Source organism: Convolutriloba macropyga, chromosome 6, assembly GCF_964194025.1.
Source record: "Convolutriloba macropyga chromosome 6, txConMacr16.3, whole genome shotgun sequence".
NCBI lineage: Eukaryota > Metazoa > Xenacoelomorpha > Acoela > Convolutidae > Convolutriloba > Convolutriloba macropyga.
Genome location: NC_134473.1, coordinates 45,747,273 through 45,769,498, shown reverse-complemented (window position 1 = coordinate 45,769,498; position 22,226 = coordinate 45,747,273). Strand labels below are relative to the sequence as shown.

The 22,226-nt window shown below is 35.2% G+C and overlaps 1 protein-coding gene across 1 annotated transcript in view; it reads left to right on the top strand.

Moving 5' to 3' along the window:
• Positions 1 to 22,226, top strand: part of LOC142341328 (small G protein signaling modulator 2-like) — a 318,101-nt gene that overhangs the window by 216,579 nt on the left and 79,296 nt on the right. The window contains exons 13-14 of the mRNA XM_075392253.1: positions 20,718 to 20,845; positions 21,146 to 21,228. Of these exons, the coding sequence (XP_075248368.1) occupies positions 20,718 to 20,845; positions 21,146 to 21,228 (211 nt within the window). The remainder of the gene's footprint in view (positions 1 to 20,717; positions 20,846 to 21,145; positions 21,229 to 22,226) is intronic.

Below are 22,226 nucleotides of genomic sequence, written 5' to 3'. Positions count from 1 at the left end.
TTTTTAACTTTCAAAAGTCAAGAGTTAATCTTTGTTACGGATTTCCTCACATTGTGTCCATATTCTTCACACTATATTTTGTATCATTCTAGCTTTGTCCTGGCACCTACATTTATATTGGTTATATTGCTTTTTTCAGTTGTTAAACAATTGAATGATTTCAGCTTTTTCTTAGATTTTATTCCTTTCTTTGGTTTGGAGATTTCATCCAACATAAGGCAGTACTGAGGGTTTGCTAGAAAACGATTCCTAAAATTTCATCTTGTTACTATTTTTTTCAGTTGTCTTCTGGCTTTGGTGTTGTTTTTAAACGATTTTTTGCCTTTGAATATTATGCTTCCTTATGCTCTTTTCTGCAATTAATTTGTATGAATTTGTATGAAATCTTGTTGTGTAGCATGTATACAACAATGAAGAAGTATTTGTTGTGTTTGCCTGAACTGCAGGTATTAGAAATCTAATTGTAGTGGTTCTGATTCTTGAAATTGAGTTCTTTTTTTAACGTGATTTCTAAGATTAATCTGCCGTTTGCTTTCGCGATCTTTTTGAGAGTAGATCAATGTTTTTTTGAGGGCAATTGATAGTCCGATCAGTTTTTTCAGCTTATCATTGTTTTGACCATCCTAATTATTAACGTCATCAAACGTTTTCAATAATATAAATTTCACTTGATGACAGCGGTATAAATTTCTCCAATTTTTATATCTGACTTGGGGAGGCAATATAATTGTTTAATACAAACGGTAATGGCTTCAGCTGCATTTACGGTTTTTTGAAGTTTTGACGCTTCGAGTCGCTTCCGAAATTCTTCCGTCCGGCTACGATTTTAATTTGTCGTCTCGATCGATGATTCTTGCGACCATTGACTGTTTCAATTTCAGTGAAGTTTACTGCTTTGCAGTTAAAGTTTGCGTGCGTGACGTCCTTTATTTTGCTTTTAGGTCAATTGCGTAATTTAACTCACTCAAAAAATGACTTCAGACCTCACTTTATGAACTTTAATTTTCATGAACATTTACTAGTTAAAGATCAATTGTTTGCATCTAAGTAGTGCCAAACGTATATGCCCCAATTCTTTATTATCAGAGTCTTTAGTTTTTGATTTGGCATATTAATTTTAAAAAGCTCTATTAGGGTGTTTTCCTTATAGAGCGTATTTGTCTCATAAAAATGACAGTCCGAATCAACCCAAAAAGTCTAGTTGTCTATTGAGGACGGGTGGTCAATCTGTCTACCTTAGTATCTTATTTCTTTATTTGTTTCAATTTCATGGAAGGCCACAAGCGTCTATCATGGCTGTTTTCCGGCAATTTGCCGGCTTTGTTTTTCAGGCAGTGACCGAGATATTTTGTAGATTCTGTATATTCTAGAATATTTTGTGGATTCTAGAATGATGTGAGTTGTTTTGTTCGTTTTTCTGATTTTTTTTCTCTCGAACGAAGTTCGTAGCAATTATTGTAAACGTGTTCGTCTTTTTAATGCAAATTTTTTGCTTAACCGTTTTGGCGCTTTTCTAGAACATTCTTCTCAAGTGACTTTTTCACGCTTTCGTTCTTCATTTTTCAGTGATCTTTATTGCTCTCACTCCGAATTACTGCCTAAATTTTTGAAGTTGAATTGAAGCGATGATATTTGGTCTCGCCGAAACACGAAGTGGAGCGGAAAAGCAAGTAGTTTTGCGGCGTGAAATTTTTTCGTTCTGATTTTCAATTACAATCCGAAAACGGTGCATGAAAAAAATTGCTTTCTCGGTAGTGGTTGTTTTGTTTACCAGTGGCATTTGGGAACTTAAAATATTTATCCACAATGCTTCCTTTTTGTTTTATTGAAACTCGTAGACAATTTATCTATTCGGGTTGCAGTTGGAACATTTATTGATATTGAACGCGCAGCAATGTCAAAGCTGGTTTTGGTCTCATCGGGGTTTTCGACAATCAATAATTTTTGTAATTTTTTTGATTATGAATCTATATAATGCGTTCAGAAGATAAATAATGGCTCTTAAATCTGAATATATTTCTTTTGAGAGAATCTCATTTACCTTTGAACTTTGCCACTTATTTCTAGCTTTTGTCAAATGTTGCCTAGTCTCAGTAAACGCAGGTTGCACCTTCTTTCCAGAGAATGAAAGTTCATTATTACTAACAGTTTTTATTAATGGTATCGTGGCTTCGATACAATGAGTTTTCATTAAAAAAAAATGCCCATTTTGGAATTTGCTTTTGTTGCCTTGGCGGATTATCAACCTAATAACAGGGCCCATTGTCTCTGAAAAAAAGACAATTGATGACAGAGAAATTTTTCAGTGAAACGCATATAGTTCTAACAGCTTCGAAATCTTTTTTTGCTAAGTATAATTGGGTTTTTGATTTTTTTGCCTTCATTTGTTCTTTTTGCAGTCGGATCACATATTCTGGACGATTGAAGTTCTCCGTGGCTTCATCTGGGCATAAATTAATGCACCTAAAGATTGCAGTTGATAGCTATTTGTATAAAAGCTTGTGTACATATACGTAAGATTTCAATTGATAGCAATTGGTTTTAAAGACCGTTTACTTGTACATATAAATAACCTGTTTACTGAAATAAACTGAAATAATTTTTGATCGAATTTCTGGACTCTACCCTCTTTTTATAGCTGCGAAGCTGTAAGCTGAGCGAAGCTATATTGCGGTGCTCTTGTTTTTTTACAATTCAAAGAATTTGAATTTTATTGGGGTGCTGTCTTTTTTGCGACTCGAAGAGGAGTATTGGAGAAGTCCTTTTTTTTAATCAATTTTTGGAGTGAATTTTGGAGCGGGAAATGAAACGCGTGAAAAAATTTGGAGTGATTTTGGTGCTGAACAAAAGTGAAGAGCGGAGCGAAAAGAGAGTGGTTTTTGTCCATACCTTTGTTTTTGAGAGAGCGAGAAATTGATGCGTGAAAAAATTTTTTCTAAGCGGGCGAAATTTTTTTGTTCACGTGCGGCTCTTAAAAGCAGTTTTTTGCAACTTTTGATGGTTATGAGGTTTGATTATGATATTGCATTAGTTTTAAGTTTGATTTGATAGGAGTTGAAGATTTCAAGTAGTTAATTTAATTTTTAATGCTAATTTGGAGGTTTTTGATCAGTTGTCCTGATTTTTAGACGAAATTTAATGATTTTTTACCTGTTTTTTGTTTTACTGTTTTAAGTGGGATTTGAATAGAAGCTTGTTTCTTAAGTAATTGTCTGATACCAATTGACTTAAGTTTTGTTGGTATAAATAATTTTTTCTAAGGAAAAATGACCGAAAAATTGAGAAATTTTTAACCATTTTTCTCATTTTTTGCAGTTTTTCTCTTTTTTTAATCTTACACAAGTGTCTTACCCACACTATTATAACTTGCCCATAGTTTTGCGAGTTTTTCATTGCTCTAATTGCAAAGGAACCTTATTCGGCTTTATGTTTCCTTGTAATATTAAAAAAACTCATTTAGTTATAGTTTTTTTGTTGAATTTGTTTTTGAATGCCGTTTCTATTCCTGAATTTTTTATGGCATTTGTGGAGGTTTAGGATTCATAATAGTTGTTCAAGTTGTTTAGTAATAAGTACGGGCAATTTTGGTTTTGAATCATTTTTCTGTTGAAAATATGACAAAAAATGGCGAACATTGGAACTATTTTTCTTAATTTTTTTTTGCAGTTTTTCGGTTTTCTGTTTTTTGAGACAAGTTTCATAGACTATTATGACTTGTCTATTGTTTTGCGAGCATCTGGATGCCCTATTGGCTGAAAAGAATTTTTCTTTGGATTTATATGCTTTTGTAATATTAAGAAATTTATTTTTCCAGTTTTTTAGTGCTTTTTAAGTGCATTTTTTTAGTGCAGTTGTTTTTAAGTGCTTTTTTTTTCACAATTTGGCCTCAAGTATTTTTAAAACCTTCACTAAAGTGGTTTTAGTAAGTACTGGTTGTTTTGATGAAGTAGTTTTGGCAGAGATAGTTATTTCGGGATCTCAAGTTATGACAAAATTTGATCAGATTTTTTATCATATTTTAACAGATTTGATTTTTTTTGTTTTTACTTTTTTGTTTTATGGTTTGGTTTCGAGAAAATCCTAAATTAGTGAAGGCAAGTTTTTCTGATGAGTAGTTGGATGGCGGTTAAATAGATTTTCACTTCGAGTCGTTTCCGGAATTCTTCTGGCTATGTTTTTTTTTAAGATCTGTTAACACATTTTCACGATTTTTGAAGTCAAACTGGAGTAGTGATTTTGGTCACGCCGAAACAGGAAGTGGAGCGAAAAAGCAAGTGGTTTTGCGGCGTGAATTTTTTTCGCTCCAAATTTAAAGTAGAGTGAAAAAACGGTGTTTGAACAAAAATTCGCTTTCCAGCTAGTGGTTTTTTGTTCACATACGGCAATTTGACTTTGATTTTTACTGTTTTTTCGTTTTTTTTGGATCGGATTTTTTTTCTATATGGTTTTTCCAATCCATTCATAGTCTGTTCTAGGTCTCGTTTTCTGTTTAGTCAATGAAAATTCTTTGAATTATACGTCAGGACTTGTCCTGCTATGTTTTTTGTTTCGTCGTCGGACGCTCGTTTTACATTTGTTCACACAGCAAAGCTGAAAAAGTTAAATTTTCTGAATTACTTCTTCCTCTCAGTAACGGCATTTGCGCGCGTGACGTCAGTTCTCACTCGCTTTAGCAAAAGTTTTTAGGTTATTTGCGTGATTAGATTTTGATCATTTGTGACTTACCTCACTCAATAAAATGACTTGTGCACTTTAAAACTTGTTTAATTTGATTTTTTTAAGCTCATAGGAACTCATATGTGCAGTAAAGGTCCCTAATAAGAGGCTTCTGTGGAATGAATTTCAACAAGCTTTATTAATTTATTGCTGAATGTTTTTTACTTAGTTTTTGAGCGGCGTCGATTTTTTCAATTTAGATGTGTATCTGTTTCTATCTCTATTATATGGCACGCAGGTCTATTCTTTCGCAGCTATTCCGGCAATCTGCCGGCTATGTTCCTCTCTTGTTGATAACTTGTAACTCAGTATCATTAATGACATATTCCAGATAATTTTTTGGTGACGCTAACATTGTTTTTTTTTGTTTTTAATGTTGCTGCTGATGGTTTTGTGAATTTGAGACAAGGTTTCATAGAAACTTTTCAAGTTTTTGGTTTTGGTTATTGCTTGTGGTTAGTTTTTGTTATCTTTTTTGCGTAATCCGTTCAGAATGAGGGCATATTGTTGTTTAAATGTGAGCTTATAAGCTTTTCATTTGATAGATTATGGTTTTGAAGGCTTCAACCATGTTTCCGTAATTTTTGTTTGTGGAATTTGGAGTGTCCGTATTTGTTGTTAATTTGTCAGCGTAAGACGTAACCGCCACTGATGAATGGTACAGCTGGCTTCCTATTATTATTTTTTTAGACGTAACCGCCACTGATGAATGGTACAGCTGGCTTCCCATTATTTTTTTAAAAGTTGAACTTGTTTCATCAATTGAAAGTTTACAGTTATTACTTTTGAAAATGTTTGGTTTAAAATCACTGAATTCTTTAATTTTTCCATTTTATTTATCTTATTCCTTAGTCTCAGTAAACACAGTTGCATCTGCTTTTTAGAGCAATAGTTCATCTTTATACTATTGCTTTGTATAATTTTTGATTTTGTGGTTCTGATAATTCGAGTTCTCATTAAAATTGTATGATCTCTAGTTATTAGTCGATTTCTGCTTTCTTTTTAGCTTTCTTCTCATACTACAACATTAATGACGTCCCGATTGGCTCTGAAGTCTAGAGCAGTTGAAATTATATAGCTTTATTTAATAGGTCATGTTTTTTAACGTCTTCGACGCCGTTTTCGTCCAATTATCATCTGAGTTTTTTTACTTCTTGATGTATTTGTCACTTTTTTGTAGTCCAGTGACATTGTGGATGACAGGTCTCTATAGCTTCCTATGGAGATGTAAAAGGACATCTTTTTTCCTGTTGATAGGTAATGGCTTTATTGACTTCGAAATCAACTTTTTTCTAAAATTTTACCGTTTTTTTTTCATTTTGTCCTTCTGTTCATTTTTATAGACTTGTTACCTAGTCTCGTTTAAGGCGCTGTCCCATGTATTTTGGAGATGTACACGTTTTTTTCTGATGACAGAAAAATTCCCATTTGTTTTGAATTGAAGCACAAATTGATTTGTTTAGTTTAGGTTTTTTACTGATGATATTTAATTGCTCTTGAACGAAGTTGATAGCAATTATTGTAAACGTGTGTGTATTTTTTATGCAAATGTTTTGCCTGACAATTTTGCGCTTTTCTTCTAGAACATTCTTTGACTTCTCAAGTGACTTTTTCACGCTTTCGTTCTTCATTTTTGATTGATCTCTATTGCTCTCACTCCGGAGTAAAGCTTGCTGCTAATATAAATTGGTTGCAGCACATCAAGAATAAGGTTCTGATGGCGCAGTTGGAAGTACTTGGGGTCACGGATGGGGAGGTCAATGGTTCGAATCACGGGCGGGGACAGGATTCTTTGCACCCAGAAAGAAAAATTGATCTAGGCTACAGCTCCTGAATTAACAGCCACAGCCTCGCCTGTCGTTCAATAGCAATTCTTCCGACATTTTGTCGGTTTATGGGGTCTGTCCAATTATCCCCCCAGAAAATTACAGCCCCCCCCCCCCCCCAAAAAAAAATCAAGTTAGCATACAATTAAATTCATCATTTATGCTTACAATTGTTGGTTACAAGTTTTTTTTTGTTCCAGTATCGAATGCTGGAATTTTCCAATCGCCGTCGTTATTTCATGCAGGTTTTTACAATTTTCATTAAGTTTATAGGAGCCATTTCGTATTATCTCTGTAGCAGCTGAAATGCGGTTATGAGAAGTCAACTAAAATCAATTATAATGGGCAAGCCCATGTCATCATCCGGTGGCTCGCCTACAATGATTTCTGATTTTGTGTTAAAGAAGTGGTTATTTATTCCAGTGGCTCGCCTACATCGATTTCCGATTTTGTGTTAAAGAGGTGGTTATGAATTTTCATCTAGGGGGGGCTATAGGTTACATGCCCACTAAGCTGGGGGGCTATAATGGGAAAGACCCGGTTTATGTTTTGAATTTGTTAGTGATTTCGACAATTAAATAGGAATTGAAATTGATCGTAACAAATGTTTGCTTTTTAATAGACGCACAGTGATAGCTGGGGCTATTATTGGCCTTCCGTTGGCTTTTTTTAAGATCTGTTCACACGTTTTCATGATTTTGAAGTCAAATTGGAGTAGTGATTTTGGTCACGCCGAAACAGGAAGTGGAGCGAAAAAGGGAGTGGTTTTGCGGCGTGAATTTTTTTTGCTCTAAATTTAAAGTAGAGTGAGAAAACGGTGTTGGAACAAAAATTCGCTTTCTCGCTAGTGGTTTTTTTGTTCATATGCGGCAATTTCACATTGATTTTTACTGTTTTTTCGATTTTTTGGATCGGGTTTTTTAATGGTTTTCCCAATCCATTCATAGTCCGTTCTAGGTCTATTGTTTTAATTAGTCAATGAAAATTCTTTGAATTTTACGTCAGGACTTGTCATGCTATGTTTTTTTATTTCGTCGTCATGATTTTTGTTACGACCATATGACGTCACAGCCACTTTTTGTTCTTTCTTTCATGCAATTTCAACTGAATTGCATGCGTGACGTCATTTTTCGCTCTTAGTGGAGCGAGTTTTTTTGTTCATGCGCGTGATTAAATTTTTGGTCACACTTGACTTACCTCACTCTCAAAAATGACTTCTTCACTTTGAAATTGACTTTTATTTACTTTAATTCAAAGAGATAAAGTCAAATGGGTGTGTGTAACTCTAAATGAAGGTTGTTTGAGAGCAGTTAATAGAGGCAGCAATAACTTGTACAGATTTTTAATCAAAATGTAACATATGGGCCTTCAATGAAATGACAAATTTTTTTGGTTCGTCTTTTTAACTGTTTTTTTTAGACCGCCGATCTACGAATCTATTGTGGCTATTTTCTGGCAATATGCCAGCTATGTTTGTCTTTTCGGGTAGTCTTAATTAATTTTCTTTTTACTCATTAGCTATTGTTTTCCGAACTATAGAGCATTTTTTGTAAGTTCTTTCTCTTCCTCATTCAGTTGACATTCAAGACAAAAAGTATATGAGTGGGTTCGGAATATTATGTGCAAACGCACATTACCGAGCCTCCTTGTTTAGATCCTGCCTTGATTTGTATATTACTTTCATTTTTATCTTGAAAGCATATTGAATAATTGGAATTTAAGTGACAACATGAAGGAATCAAATGGATTCACTGATGTAATCAATTTCTATGAAAAGTAGCTGCGAAGTTGTAGGAAATGAAGGGATAATTGTGATCTGATTGATACCTGAGTCCAAGTTGAATCAATGAGTGAGCCAATTCGGGATGTCAAACGTGTTCAGATGTATCACTACTGAACTAAACAGTGAATTTTAAAAAAATAAACGCGTGAGCTCTAAAGTGGGACAAAATTTTTGCATGTTTAAGGGGCCTCTCGAGGAGCATGTTTAAGAGCCGTATTGAGCAGCATGGTTAAGCAAACATATCGAGAGAGGTCAATGACCTAAAAGGCCCAAGGTAGAGGGGTGAGAACCTAACCTAGGACAAAAGACTGTTAGTCAGGTGCAGTTACCACGAGGCTAAGAGGGCTTAAAAGTATGCTCGACTAGAGGGAGGATTTACTGTCCTGGGTACTACGTGTCTTTAAATGCTCCCGAACTGATGTTGATTAATAGCCACACAGCAATAGTGGGGTCTATTATTGGTCTTCTCTTGCTTTTTACAATTCAAAGAATTTGAATTGTATTGGGGCGCTGTCTTACGACGCGAAGAGGAGTATTGGAGAAGTCCTTTTTTTAATCAATTTTATTGGAGTGATTTTTGAGGCGGGAAATGAAACACGTGAAAAAATTTGGAGTGATTTTGTTGCTGAACAAAACGAAGAGTGGAGCGAAAAGAGAGTGGTTTGTTGTTCATATCGCTGTTTTCTAGAGAGCGAGAAATTGAGGTGTGAAGAAAATCCAGTAAGCGAGCGAAAATTTTTGTTCACGTGCGGCATTTTAAAGCAGTTTTTTTCTCAATTTTTTTGTTTAAGAGGTATGGTTATGATTTGCTTTTTGTTTTAGGCTGGGTTTGGTATTAGTTTGAAGGTTTCTGAAAATCTATATGAATTTAATGCTAATTCGGATGTTTTTCATGTATTTTGCTAATTTTTGGGCTAATTTTACTATTGTTTTGTTTTACTGCCTCAAATTGGTATTGAAGATACCCCTATTACTTAAGAAATTTTTAGTTAACACCTGGTTACAGTTTTGTGAAAATGAAGCATTTCTTGAGAAATTTGACGAAAAAAATTGGAAAATTTGAACTAATATTCTTAATTTTTTGCAGTTTTTCGGTTTTTTTTCTGTGTTTAGACAAGTTTCGTAACCTATTATGACTTGCCTATTATTTTGCGAGTATCTGGGTACCCTATTGGCTGAAAAGAACTTTTGTTTAGATATATGTGCTTTTGTAATATTAACAAATATTAACTTTTTCCAGTTTTTTAGTCAAAGTGGTTTGTAAGAGCTTATTTTTTCATGATTTGGCTTCAATTATTTTTTAAAATACCATAAGTGGATATAGTAGTTACTAGTGGTATTGATGAAGTAATTGTGGCAGGGATAGTTTTTTGGGATATCAATTTATGACAGAATTTGATCAGATTTTTAATCATATTTTAATAGATTTGATTTTTTTTTACTTTTTTGTTTTATGGTTTTATTTCAAGATAAGCGTAAATTATTGTAGGCACGTTTTGTCTGATGAGTATTTGGATGGCATTTAAGTGGATTTCCACTTTGAGTCGTTTCCGGAATTCTTCCGGCTTTTTTTTAAGATCTGTTCACACATTTTCATGATTTTGAAGTCAAATTGGAGTAGTGATTTTGGTCACGCCGAAACAGGAAATGGAGCGAAAAAGCGAGTGGTTGCGCGGCATGAATTGTTTTTGCTCTAATTTTAAAGTAGAGTGAGAAAATGGTGTTTGAACAAAAATTCGGTTTCTCGGTAGTGGTAGTTTGTTCACATGCGGCAATTTCGCTCTGATTCTTACTTTTTTCGATTTTTTGGATCATTTTTTCTAAGTGGTTTTCCCAATCCATTCACAGCTCATTCTAGGCCTAGTTTTTTGTTTGAATTGAATTTTCATTTCTCGCTGGTGGTTTTTTTGTTCACATGCGGCTTTTTGACACCGATTTTCTGCTTTTTTTTATTTTTTGAATTTTTGATTTTTTTAAAAATGGTTTTCTCAATTCACTTATAGTCCATTCTTGGTCTAGTTTTTCTGTTTAGTCAATGAAAATTCTTTGAATTGTACGTGAGGACTTTTCCTGCTATGGGTTTGTAGTCGTTATAGCGCAGTTAGTACGATAGAGGACTTCTATTCTGAAGGTTTCATACTCACTATTTCTACTGAGTGGATTTTCAGTCCATTCAGTTATTGAATTAGGCAATATAAAACAGCCAGGGTCAAAGGACCAAAATCAAAAGGAACGGGATAGATTGATCGGTCATTTAGTCTTAGTGCCTTAGGTTATCAAAGTTAATCAGGGTGATTGCTAGCTGGCATTAGTATTAAGCTTGACAGCTTGCACTTAAGAGGCTGAATTAGGTTTAATTTAACAAACTGAATCTAACAAACTGCACGCTTAATTAAACACTTTGACAGAATTTTGTCAATTTCTATCTCTTCTTTTTCGTTTTAATCCCGATGAGCGTCGAAGGGGTCAACGGAGGCTGTTTTCCGACAATTTTTCTGCTGTGTTTTAAATGATAATTTAAAAAATGCACATGCTTATTGGTTATGTATTTGAGTGTAATTATTTTCTTGCTTGTTGTCATATTACTTGCATTGCATTAGAAGGCTTCTGCGGAAAGTTTGCAATTATCTATTTTGTATACACTTACTAGGAAGACATTCAGTTTCGAAAGCATGCGTTTTTCAGTATTACTTTTTAGCCGCTGTAAGCCTACTCTAGCCGCTGTAAGCCTCTCAATGGCTATTTTTTGGGCACTCTCCTTTTTACAATCCAAGCATTGGAATGTATTGGTTCTCTGTCTTTTTTAATAGCCATTGTTTTCCGAACTATAGAGTATTTTTTGTAAGTTCTTTCTCTTCCTCATTCAAATGACATTCAAGACAAAAAGTATATGAGTGGGTTCGGAATATTATGTGCAAACGCACATTACCGAGCCTCCTTGTTTAGATCCTGCCTTGATTTGTATATTACTTTCATTTATATCTTGAAAGCATATTGAATAATTGGAATTTAAGTGACAACATGAAGGAATCAAATGGATTCGCTGATGTAATCAATTTCTATGAAAAGTAGCTGCGAAGTTGTAGGAAATGAAGGGATAATTGTGATCTGATTGATACCTGAGTCCAAGTTGAATCAATGAGTGAGCCAATTCGGGATGTCAAACGTGTTCAGATGTATCACTACTGAACTAAACAGTGAATTTTAAAAAAATAAACGCGTGAGCTCTAAAGTGGGACAAAATTTTTGCATGTTTAAGGGGCCTCTCGAGGAGCATGTTTAAGAGCCGTATTGAGCAGCATGGTTAAGCAAACATATCGAGAGAGGTCAATGACCTAAAAGGCCCAAGGTAGAGGGGTGAGAACCTAACCTAGGACAAAAGACTGTTAGTCAGGTGCAGTTACCACGAGGCCAAGAGGGCTTAAAAGTATGCTCGACCAGAGGGAGGATTTACTGTCTTGGGTACTACGTGTCTTTAAATGCTCCCGAACTGATGTTGATTAATAGCCGCACAGCAATAGTGGGGGCTATTATTGGTCTTCTCTTGCTTTTTACAATTCAAAGAATTTGAATTGTATTGGGGCGCTGTCTTACGACGCGAAGAGGAGTATTGGAGAAGTCCTTTTTTTAATCAATTTTATTGGAGTGAATTTTGAGGCGGGAAATGAAACACGTGAAAAAATTTGGATTGATTTTGTTGCTGAACAAAACGAAGAGTGGAGCGAAAAGAGAGTGGTTTGTTGTTCATATCGCTGTTTTCTAGAGAGCGAGAAATTGAGGTGTGAAGAAAATCCAGTAAGCGAGCAAAAATTTTCGTTCACGTGCGGCATTTTAAAGCAGTTTTTTTCTCAATTTTTTTGTTTAAGAGGTATGGTTATGATTTGCTTTTTGTTTTAGGCTGGGTTTTGTATTGGTTTGAAGGTTTCTGAAAATCTATATGAATTTTAAGCTAATTCGGATGTTTTTCATGTATTTTGCTAATTTTTGGGCTAATTTTTACGATTTTTTTTACTATTGTTTTGTTTTACTGCCTCAAACTGGTATTGAAGATACCCCTATTACTTAAGCAGTTTTTAGTTAACACCTGGTTACAGTTTTGTGAAAATGAAGCATTTCTTGAGAAATATGACGAAAAAATTGGTAAATTTGAACTAATATTATTAATTTTTTGGAGTTTTTCGGTTTTTTTCTGTGTTTAGACAAATTTCGTAAGCTATTATGACTTGCCTATTATTTTGCGAGTATCTGGGTACCCTATTGGCTGAAAAGAACTTTTGTTTAGATATATGTGCTTTTGTAATATTAACAAATATTAACTTTTTCCAGTTTTTTATTCAAAGTGGTTTGTAAGAGCTTATTTTTTCATGATTTGGCTTCAATTATTTTTAAAAATACCATAAGTGGATATAGTAGTTACTAGTGGTATTGATGAAGTAATTGTGGCAGGGATAGTTTTTTGGGATATCAATTTATGACAGAATTTGATCAGATTTTTAATCATATTTTAATAGATTTGATTTTTTTTTTACTTTTTTGTTTTATGGTTTTATTTCTAAGTTAAGCGTAAATTATTGTAGGCACGTTTTGTCTGATGAGTATTTGGATGGCATTTAAGTGGATTCCCACTTTGAGTCGTTTCCGGAATTCTTCCGGCTTTTTTTTAAGATCTGTTCACACATTTTCATGATTTTGAAGTCAAATTGGAGTAGTGATTTTGGTCACGCCGAAACAGGAAATGGAGCGAAAAAGCGAGTGGTTGCGCGGCATGAATTGTTTTCGCTCTAATTTTAAAGTAGAGTGAGAAAATGGTGTTTGAACAAAAATTCGGTTTCTCGGTAAGTGGTAGTTTGTTCACATGCGGCAATTTCGCTCTGATTCTTACTGTTTTTTCGATTTTTTGGATCATTTTTTCTAAGTGGTTTTCCCAATCCATTCACAGCTCATTCTTGGCCTAGTTTCTTGTTTGAATTGAATTTTCCTTTCTCGCTAGTGGTTTTTTTGTTCACATGCGGCTTTTTGACATCTATTTCTGCTTTTTTATTTTTTGATCTGATTTTTTTAATGGTTTTCTCAATTCACTTATAGTCCATTCTTGGTCTAGTTTTTCTGTTTAGTCAATGAAAATTCTTTGAATTGTACGTGAGGACTTTTCCTGCTATGTTTTTTTTTCATTTCGTCGTCGCGATTTTTGTTAGGACCATATGACGTCACAACCACTTCAAATCTGATTTTTCATTCGCTCATGCAATTTCAACTGAATTGCGTGCGTGACGTCATTTTTCGCTCATAGTGGATCGAGTTTTTTTGTTCATTTGAAGGATTAATTTTTTGGTCACACTTGACTTACCTCACTCTCAAAAATGACTTCCTCACTTTGATATTGACTTTTCTTTACTTTAATTCTAAGAGATAAGGTCAAATGGGTGTGTGTCACTCTAAATGAAGGTTATTTGAGTGCAGCTAATAGAAGCAGCTATAACTCATGCAGATTCTCAATCAAATATAACAGCTCAGCTCTTAATGAACAGAATAAATTTCTTTTTTGGTCTGTCTTTTTAGAGACTGCAGATCTACGAAGCTATTGCGGCTATTTTCTGGCAATCTGCCAGCTATGTTTCCTTATTGTAAATGTGTATTTTTCTGCAAAGTTTTAGCTCCACAGATTCTGCGCTATTCTAGAACACTCTTAGCTTTCAACTAAGTTTTTCACGCTGAACTTTTTGATTTTTTTGTGATCCAAATGCTCTCAATCTGAAATGCGTTTATTGATACGATAAAAGTGACTGTGAGAAACGGGGGTTTGTAGTCGTTATAGCGCAGTTAGTACGATAGAGGACTTCTATTCTGAAGGTTTCATACTCACTATTTCTACTGAGTGGATTTTCAGTCCATTCAGTTATTGAATTAGGCAATATAAAACAGCCAGGGTCAAAGGACCAAAATCAAAAGGAACGGGATAGATTGATCGGTCATTTAGTCTTAGTGCCTTAGGTTATCAAAGTTAATCAGGGTGATTGCTAGCTGGCATTAGTATTAAGCTTGACAGCTGGCACTTAAGAGGCTGAATTAGGTTTTATTTAACAAACTGAATCTAACAAACTGCACGCTTAAATTAACACTTTGACAGAATTTTGTCATTTTCTATCTCTTCTTTTTCGTTTTAATCCCGATGAGCGTCGAAGGGGTCAACGGAGGCTGTTTTCCGACAATTTTTCTGATGTGTTTTAAATGATAATTTAAAAAATGCACATGCTTATTGGTTATATGTTTGAGTGTAATTATTTTCTTGCTTCTTGTCATATTACTTGCATTGCATTAGAAGGCTTCTGCGGAAAGTTTGCAATTATCTATTTTGTATACACTTACTAGGAAGACATTCAGTTTCGAAGGCTTGCGTTTTTCAGTATTACTTTTTACTAGCCGCTGTAAGCCTCTGAATGGCTATTTTTTTGGGCACTCTCCTTTTTACAATCCAAGCATTGGAATGTATTGGTTCTCTGTCTTTTTTAATAGCCGGACAGCGATAGCTGGGGCTATCATTGGCCTTCTCTTGGTTTTTTGTTTCGTCGTCGCAATTTTTGTTAAGACCATATGATGTCACAACCATTTCAAATCTGCTTTTTGTTCATTCGTTCATTCAATTTCAACTGCAGTGCTTGTGTGACGTCATTTTTAGGTCTTAGTGGAGCGAGTTTTTTGTTCATTCGCGTGATTAAATTTTTTGGTCACACTTGACTTACCTCACTCTCAAAAATGACTTCCTCACTTTGAAATTGACTTTTATTTACTTTAATTCAAATAGATAAGGTCAAATGGGCGTGTATCACTCTAATTGAAGGTTATTAGAGAGCAGCTAATAGAGGCAACAAAAACATATAAAGATTTTTTGATCAAAATATAACATATCAGCCTTCAATAAGACGAATTTTTTTGGTCTTTTTTACTGTTTTTTTGAGACTGCAGATCTACAAAGCTATTGCGGCTATTTTCTGGCAATCTGCCAGCTATGTTCTTTTGTAAAATGTTTTCACACTTTTTTTTCATGAGTTTTTTTAGGAGTTTTTGAGCCCAATTTAACGCGTTTTGACAATTTTCAAATTTTTAATGGACCATCTACAACTGAGGTTTGTAAAAGTTGATAAAGGTCTTTTGCAAGACATAATTACTTATGAACATTTTTTGGGCTGTATGTTTTGGTGCTTATGTTTCAAGTACTTTTCAAGGTGGCCAGAAACCTCTGGGGTTTAATAATAGGTTACTCCGTAGTTTTTTGTGGTAATCGAATGGTCTTCAACATTCTAATATCACGAATTTTAGCAACATTTTGATAAAACTTTCTTTTCGCAAATTTGACATTTATTGCCATTATTTAAATTTTATGAACTTTTTTTGGGCTAGATGTTTTGGTACTTCAAACATAAACACGCAATTTTAAACTACTTTTAAACAATTTTTAACGTTTTTCGAAAATGCTGTTCATTTTTTGAGTTTTTCAGTCCAAGGTGGCAAGAAACCCTCTAGGGTTTAATAATAGGTTACTCCGTAGTTTTCAGTGGTAATGGAATGGTCTTCAGCATTCTAATATCACGAATTTTAGCAACATTTTGATAAAACTTTCATTTTTCAAATTTGACAATTATTGTCAAGTTTTTCCAGCCCCAGATGCCAGGAAATCTCCTCAAGGGCTTGATAATAGGTTACTAGAAAATTTCTATTGTTCATGGAATGTTTTTTGACATTTTAATATCACAAATTTTAGAAATTTTTTGATAACTTTAAATTTTTTTCAAGTTTTTGAAAATGCTTGTCATTTTTTCGATTTCTCTAGCCTCAAGGGCCAAGGAACCTCCTCTGGGGTTTAAAATCAGGTTACTGCATAATTTGTAGTGGTTAGGGACTGTTTTACAAAATTTTATTACGAATTTTCTCTAAAAGTTTTTTATTTTTTTAAATTTCTGAAAATTTAGTACTTTTTATTTTGCACTTTACAGTTTTTTTTAAGCGTTTGCCATATTTCTTGAGTTTACCTACCTTTAGTGGCAAATAATTCTCTTGCAATGATTGTGCTTGACTTAATGAGTATATTGAATTGTTTCATAATTGATTTTCAGGATAAAAGCTTCAAGAGTTTTAGCCATTATTGTTAAGTTTGTTTATTTTAGTTTCTCAACTTTCGAGATTGTGTTTTTGGCTGGGATTGTTCACTTGATCTGCTGGTAGGATACCTTAGTTCTCAGTTTTTCATTCAATTCTTTGGATGGTATTTCAGGACTTGTCCTATGTTCTTTAATTCGCTTTCCCCTTTTGATAACGTTTTTGGTTTCACATAAGTCACTATTTTCACGCTTTTCGGGTTTTATCCGGCTCAAATTGCTCCCTGTTGCTTGCCTTTCAACTCGCTGCGCTTTTGCGTTTAGTTTTATGGGATTTAACCCGCCCCAATTTCCTTGCCGTTGGTTGTATTCCCTGCCGCGCGCTTTTTTTTGCTTTTTTAATTTGGGGGTTTTAGCTGGCGCACATTCCACCGGTTGGTTGACTTTCCACTTCCCCGCGCATTCTTCTCTCTTTGGATTTTTTACCCGCCCTAAATTCCGACCGGTTGATGTTATCTCACTTTTTTGCGCTTCCACTAATAGGTAGGATTGTCGTGGTAAAAGTTGTTACAGGTAGCTTGCAGGTAACGAGCAAGAAAGTTCTTAAATTTTTTACCCGTTTTTATTTCCTACCGGTTGATGCTGTCTCACTTTTTTGCGCTTCCACTAATAGGTAGGATTGTCTTAGTAAAAGTTGTTAAAGGTAGCTTGCAAATAACGAACAAGAAAGTTGCAGTTAGGTAGGAGGTAGGTACGCTTTGCTATGAGTTGCAGCAGTTAGGTAGCAGGTATTAGAAAGGTGAGATTTGGGATGCAGCTGGTATGTATAAAATCTTGGTATAAAGGGTTGCACGTAAGTAGCAGGTGTTAGGTAGCTGGATTATTAAAAACTTCTAGGTCGGAGCGATTATAAGTGTTAGCAGATTGGTAGAAGGTAACATGTAGGTATCAATGGTAAATGTTTTGGTATTTGTAAAAGTTTATAATAGCACTGGCAGGTAGGTGATAGAAAAAAGTTGTGCCCAAGATTTTTATCACGCAATTAGGCAGGTTAAGTTTAATCAATTGTTCTTTAACTGGCCAGAGTTAGGCAGGCCAAACAAGCGAAAAGCTTTAACCCACATCTTCACATGTTTTGGTATTTGTAGATAGCCCCTGAAATGAGAAGCAGGAAAAATCTCCAAAGAAAGAAGCTGCTTTAGTCCTCAGAGCAAACCAAAAACCACTTATTTCCGATTGGAAAATCTTTTGTCGATTCAAATAATTCTTTGCATTCCAGTATGTCAAGCCTTAGATTCCCAAGATTTCCCAAGCTATTTGCATCGGACGCAGGTGAAAATTGTGTTGTTGATCAACCCTTCTGCAGCTCCATATTTCGGTGAAATTTGGGAACGTCTAGTGCAGATATTTATGTATTTGGGTGTCCACAAAGTAATTGGGTCTAGAACGCTCTGATATATTATTTTTCTGACACTGCTCTGTGAGATTGAGGCTAATATGAATTCTAGACCACTAACTAATGCGTGAAATTAACGATCCTCTAACTCCTAACCTATTTCTAGGAGGAGCGACAGTCAGTTAACCTTCCGTTTTTTTGGAAGCGTTACTGTCAGATTTTTACCAAGTTCCCTATCAACTGTCTCAAGGGCCAAGGAACCTCCTCTGGGGTTTAAAAATAGGTTACTGCATAATTTGTAGTGGTTAGGGGCTGTTTTACAAAATTTTATTACGGATTTTTTTAATAAATTTTTTATTTTTTTAAATTTCTGAAATTTTAGTACTTTTTATTTTGCACTTTACAGTTTTTTTAAGCGTTTGCCATATTCATCGAGTTTACCTACCTTTAGTGATAAATAAATCTCTTTCAAGGATTGTGCTTGACTTAATGAGTATATTGAATTGTTTCATAATTGATTTTCAGGATAAAAGCTTTAAGAGTTTTAGCCATTATTGTTAAGTTTGTTTATTTTAGTTTCTCAACTTTCGAGATTGTGTTTTTGGCTGGGATTGTTCATTTGATCTGCTGGTAGGATCCTTCAATTCTTTGGATGGTATTTCAGGACTTGTCCTATGTTTTTTAGTTCGCTTTCCCCTTTTGATAACGTTTTTGGTTTCACATAAGTCACTATTTTCATGCTTTTCGGGTTTTATCCGCCTCAAATGGCTCCCTGTTGCTTGCCTTTCAACTTGCTGCGCTTTTGCGTTTAGTTTTATGGGATTTAACCCACCCCAATTTCCTTGCCGTTGGTTGTATTCCCTGCCCCGTGCTTTTTTGCTTTTTTATTTTGGGGGTTTTAGCTGGCACACATTCAACCGGTTGGTTGCCTTTCCAATTCCCGGCGCTTTCTTCTCTTTTTGGATATTTTACCCGCCCTAATTTCCGACCGGTTGATGTTATCTCACTTTTTTGCGCTTCCACTAATAGGTAGGATTGTCGTGGTAAAAGTTGTTACAGGTAGCTTGCAGGTAACGAGCAAGAAAGTTCTTAAATTTTTTACCCGTTTTTATTTCCTACCGGTTGATGCTGTCTCACTTTTTTTGCGCTTCCACTAATAGTTAGGATTGTCTTAGTAAAAGTCGTTAAAGGTAGCTTGCAAATAACGAACAAGAAAGTTGCAGTTAGGTAGGAGGTAGGTACGCTTTGGTATGAGTTGCAGCAGTTAGGTAGCAGGTTTTAGAAAGGTGAGATTTGGGATGTAGCTGGTATGTAGGAAATCTTGGTGTAAAGGGTTGCACGTAGGTAGCAGGTGTTAGGTAGCTGGATTATTAAAAACTTCTAGGTCGGAGCGATTATAAGTGTTAGCAGATTGGTAGAAGGTAACATGTAGGTATCAATGGTAAATGTTTTGGTATTTGTAAAAGTTTATAATAGCACTGGCAGGTAGGTGATAGAAAAAAGTTTTGCCCAAGATTTTTATCACGCATTTAGGCAGGTTAAGTTTAATCAATTGTTCTTTAACTGGCCAGAGTTAGGCAGGCCAAACAAGCGAAAAGCTTTAACCCACATCTTCACCTCAAGCTGAAAGAAAACAACTTACTTTATGACCATAGTAGGAACTCGGTTAACCGGTTGCACCAAGAGAGACCAACAGGGAGTCAGCGATTTTGTAGAGTCTTCTGCTAATTTTTAGTGCTACAACAGATAGCCCCTGAAATGAGAAACAGGAAAAAACTCCAAAGAAAGAAGTTGCTTTTGTCCTCAGAGGAAACCAAAAAAAACTTATTTCCGATTGGAAAATCTTTTGTCGATTCAAATAACTCTTTGCATTCCAGTATGTCAAGCCTTAGATTCCCAAGATTTCCCAAGCTATTTGCATCGGACGCAGGTGAAAATTGTGTTGGTGATCAACCCTTCTGCAGCTTCATATTTCGGTGAAATTTGGGAATGTCTAGTGCAGATATTTATGTATTTGGGTGTCCTCAAAGTAATTGGGTCTAGAACGCTCTGATATATTATTTTTCTGACACTGCTCTGCGAGATTGAGTCTAATATTAATTCTAGATCACTAACTAATGTGTGAAATTAACGATCCTCTAACTCCTAACCACTTTCTCCTAGGAGGAGCGTCAGTCAGTTGACCTTCCGTTTTTTTCTGGAAGCGTAACTGTCAGATTTTTACCAAGTTCTGTATCAACTGTCTCGTTTTTGCGATGAGTTTTCACGCACCACTATGTTGTTTGCTTTCCCCTTTTTTTTCGCTAATTTTTTTTGTTCGTTTTTTGCTCAAATACATTTTGTCCCGTTTTCAACCGAACAAACTGTTATTTCCTATCAACCTTCCACTTCCAATTGTTTTATTTGTAATTGATTATAAGCTTATCTTGTGGATTTTGCAGCGGTATCTTGCATTACAGCATCTGTTTTCAATCCTGCAAATGGGGCCGAGGATGTGGCTGTGATGACTTCTTCCTGTCGAAAACGAATCGAAATGACTTTTTCGACAAGAGAAACTTAATACAAACCTCAATCATAGAAAACAATTGCATTCCAAGGAAATCAATAGATTGTTAATCAAAATCGAACTATCAAGCAACAATTTTAATAACGCGTTTGAAGGAGAACCCCCTCGAAAATAACCGTTATAATATCATAAGCGTAATTTGTCTTCCGTTACTTGGTTATCATTTTCGATGGCTTGCTTGTGATCAGATGCCATTTTGCTGTGGTTGTTACATTGATTCTTTGGGTTATATGAGGCTGTTTTCCGTTGTCATCCGTAATACCTTGTATTATACGAACCATTTCAATAGATAATTATCAAAAATGATTGCTGATTTCTTGATGGTTTATTGATCTAGGTGGATGTTTTGTCGGCTTTGGGTCTGAACTTGCACAGGATAGACAAGGACGTGGCAAGGTGTGATAGGAACCACGCCTATTTTGCAGAGAGACACAACTTGGACAAGCTCAGGCGCATCATGTGCAGGTTAGCTACTGTATGTTATGCCTCTACCAACTCCCATTTCCGAGGTCGAGAAGCTGTAAACGTTTTGTGCGGCATCTTCAGCTGAGAAAATGACAAAATATTTTATTTTCAGAGCTCGTTGAGGGAGCAGTAAGCCGGATGCGATTTTCTGTTTCATTTGTTCATTGCGATTGCTTTTAAGGTAGAAGCGCGGTATTTAATCTTCGCAATGATTGTTATCCCGATGAAACGCCTGAGATGGAAGCTTTTTGACTATCAGCTGCGTGCTTTTTCTTCTCATTTTTTAAATTCTCGTTTTAGCTACGTATGGGAGAATTTAGATGTCGGCTATGTTCAGGGCATGTGTGATATTGTGGCACCCCTTCTAGTCATCTTTGACGACGGTGAGCATTTATTTTCGCTAAGTAAACTTTTCTTGTTCCTTGATTATTTGCGGTTGGTTACCACTTATTTCGCTTATTTGATGAATCAGCTCGCTTGTTATTCCAACCCTCCAGATTTATATGGGGTTGGGACATAATGCCAGCCAGGATCTTTTTCTGCCAAATTTGGCCATTTTTTATACTGCGATAGGGAGAGCTGAGTGTAGCTATTATTTGCCTCCTCTTGGTTTTTTAAGACTCAAAAAGGAGTATTGGTTTTCTATCGATAAGGAGTTTGAATTGAACTGTTTTTGAAAGAACGAGCATATAGATGACCCGTTTTTTTGTTCACTTGGCTCAATTTTTAATTGTTCTTGAACGAAGTTTATAGCAATTATTGTAAGAGTGCTTAATAGCCGCCCTCATCTTCTCTGCCGGCTATTATTGCGCTCGTATTTTTTTTTACTTCGTCAAACTTTTTTTCGCTTTACCATTTTGCCGCTCATTCGACATTTTGCGTGAAATCTTTTTGACTTCTCTAGGCTAGTTTCTCTCTTCTCTCATTTTGCTAAAAATGAATTTGAACATCAGTTGCTAAGCAAAGCAATTCAAAATGAACAGAGTCGGTATAATAAATTGAAGTCAGAAATAGAAACGGGATAAACCCATAAAGCCCAATTTTAGATGCCCACTATTTGAACGTCGTTCCTATAAGTCTTAGTTACCACCTCTAATGCTTATTGGTATTGATAGTAGCCCCTGTAGCCTCTCTCTAAGAAACAGAAGTACGTTATGTTCAACTACGAAATGCCATCAAAATAAATCGGACTTAAAAATGTTTTTGTACAAAAATCTTTTTCAATATCTTCTATTCTTTCAATCCCAATCATGCTTATTGGAATCAACGGCGGCTGTTTTCCGGCAATCTGCCGGGTATGTTTTGTTTAGTCGCCTAATGCTCTTTTTTCGTTTAAATTGTATTCACACAGCAAAGCTGAAAGTCCTTTTCTAATTCACTT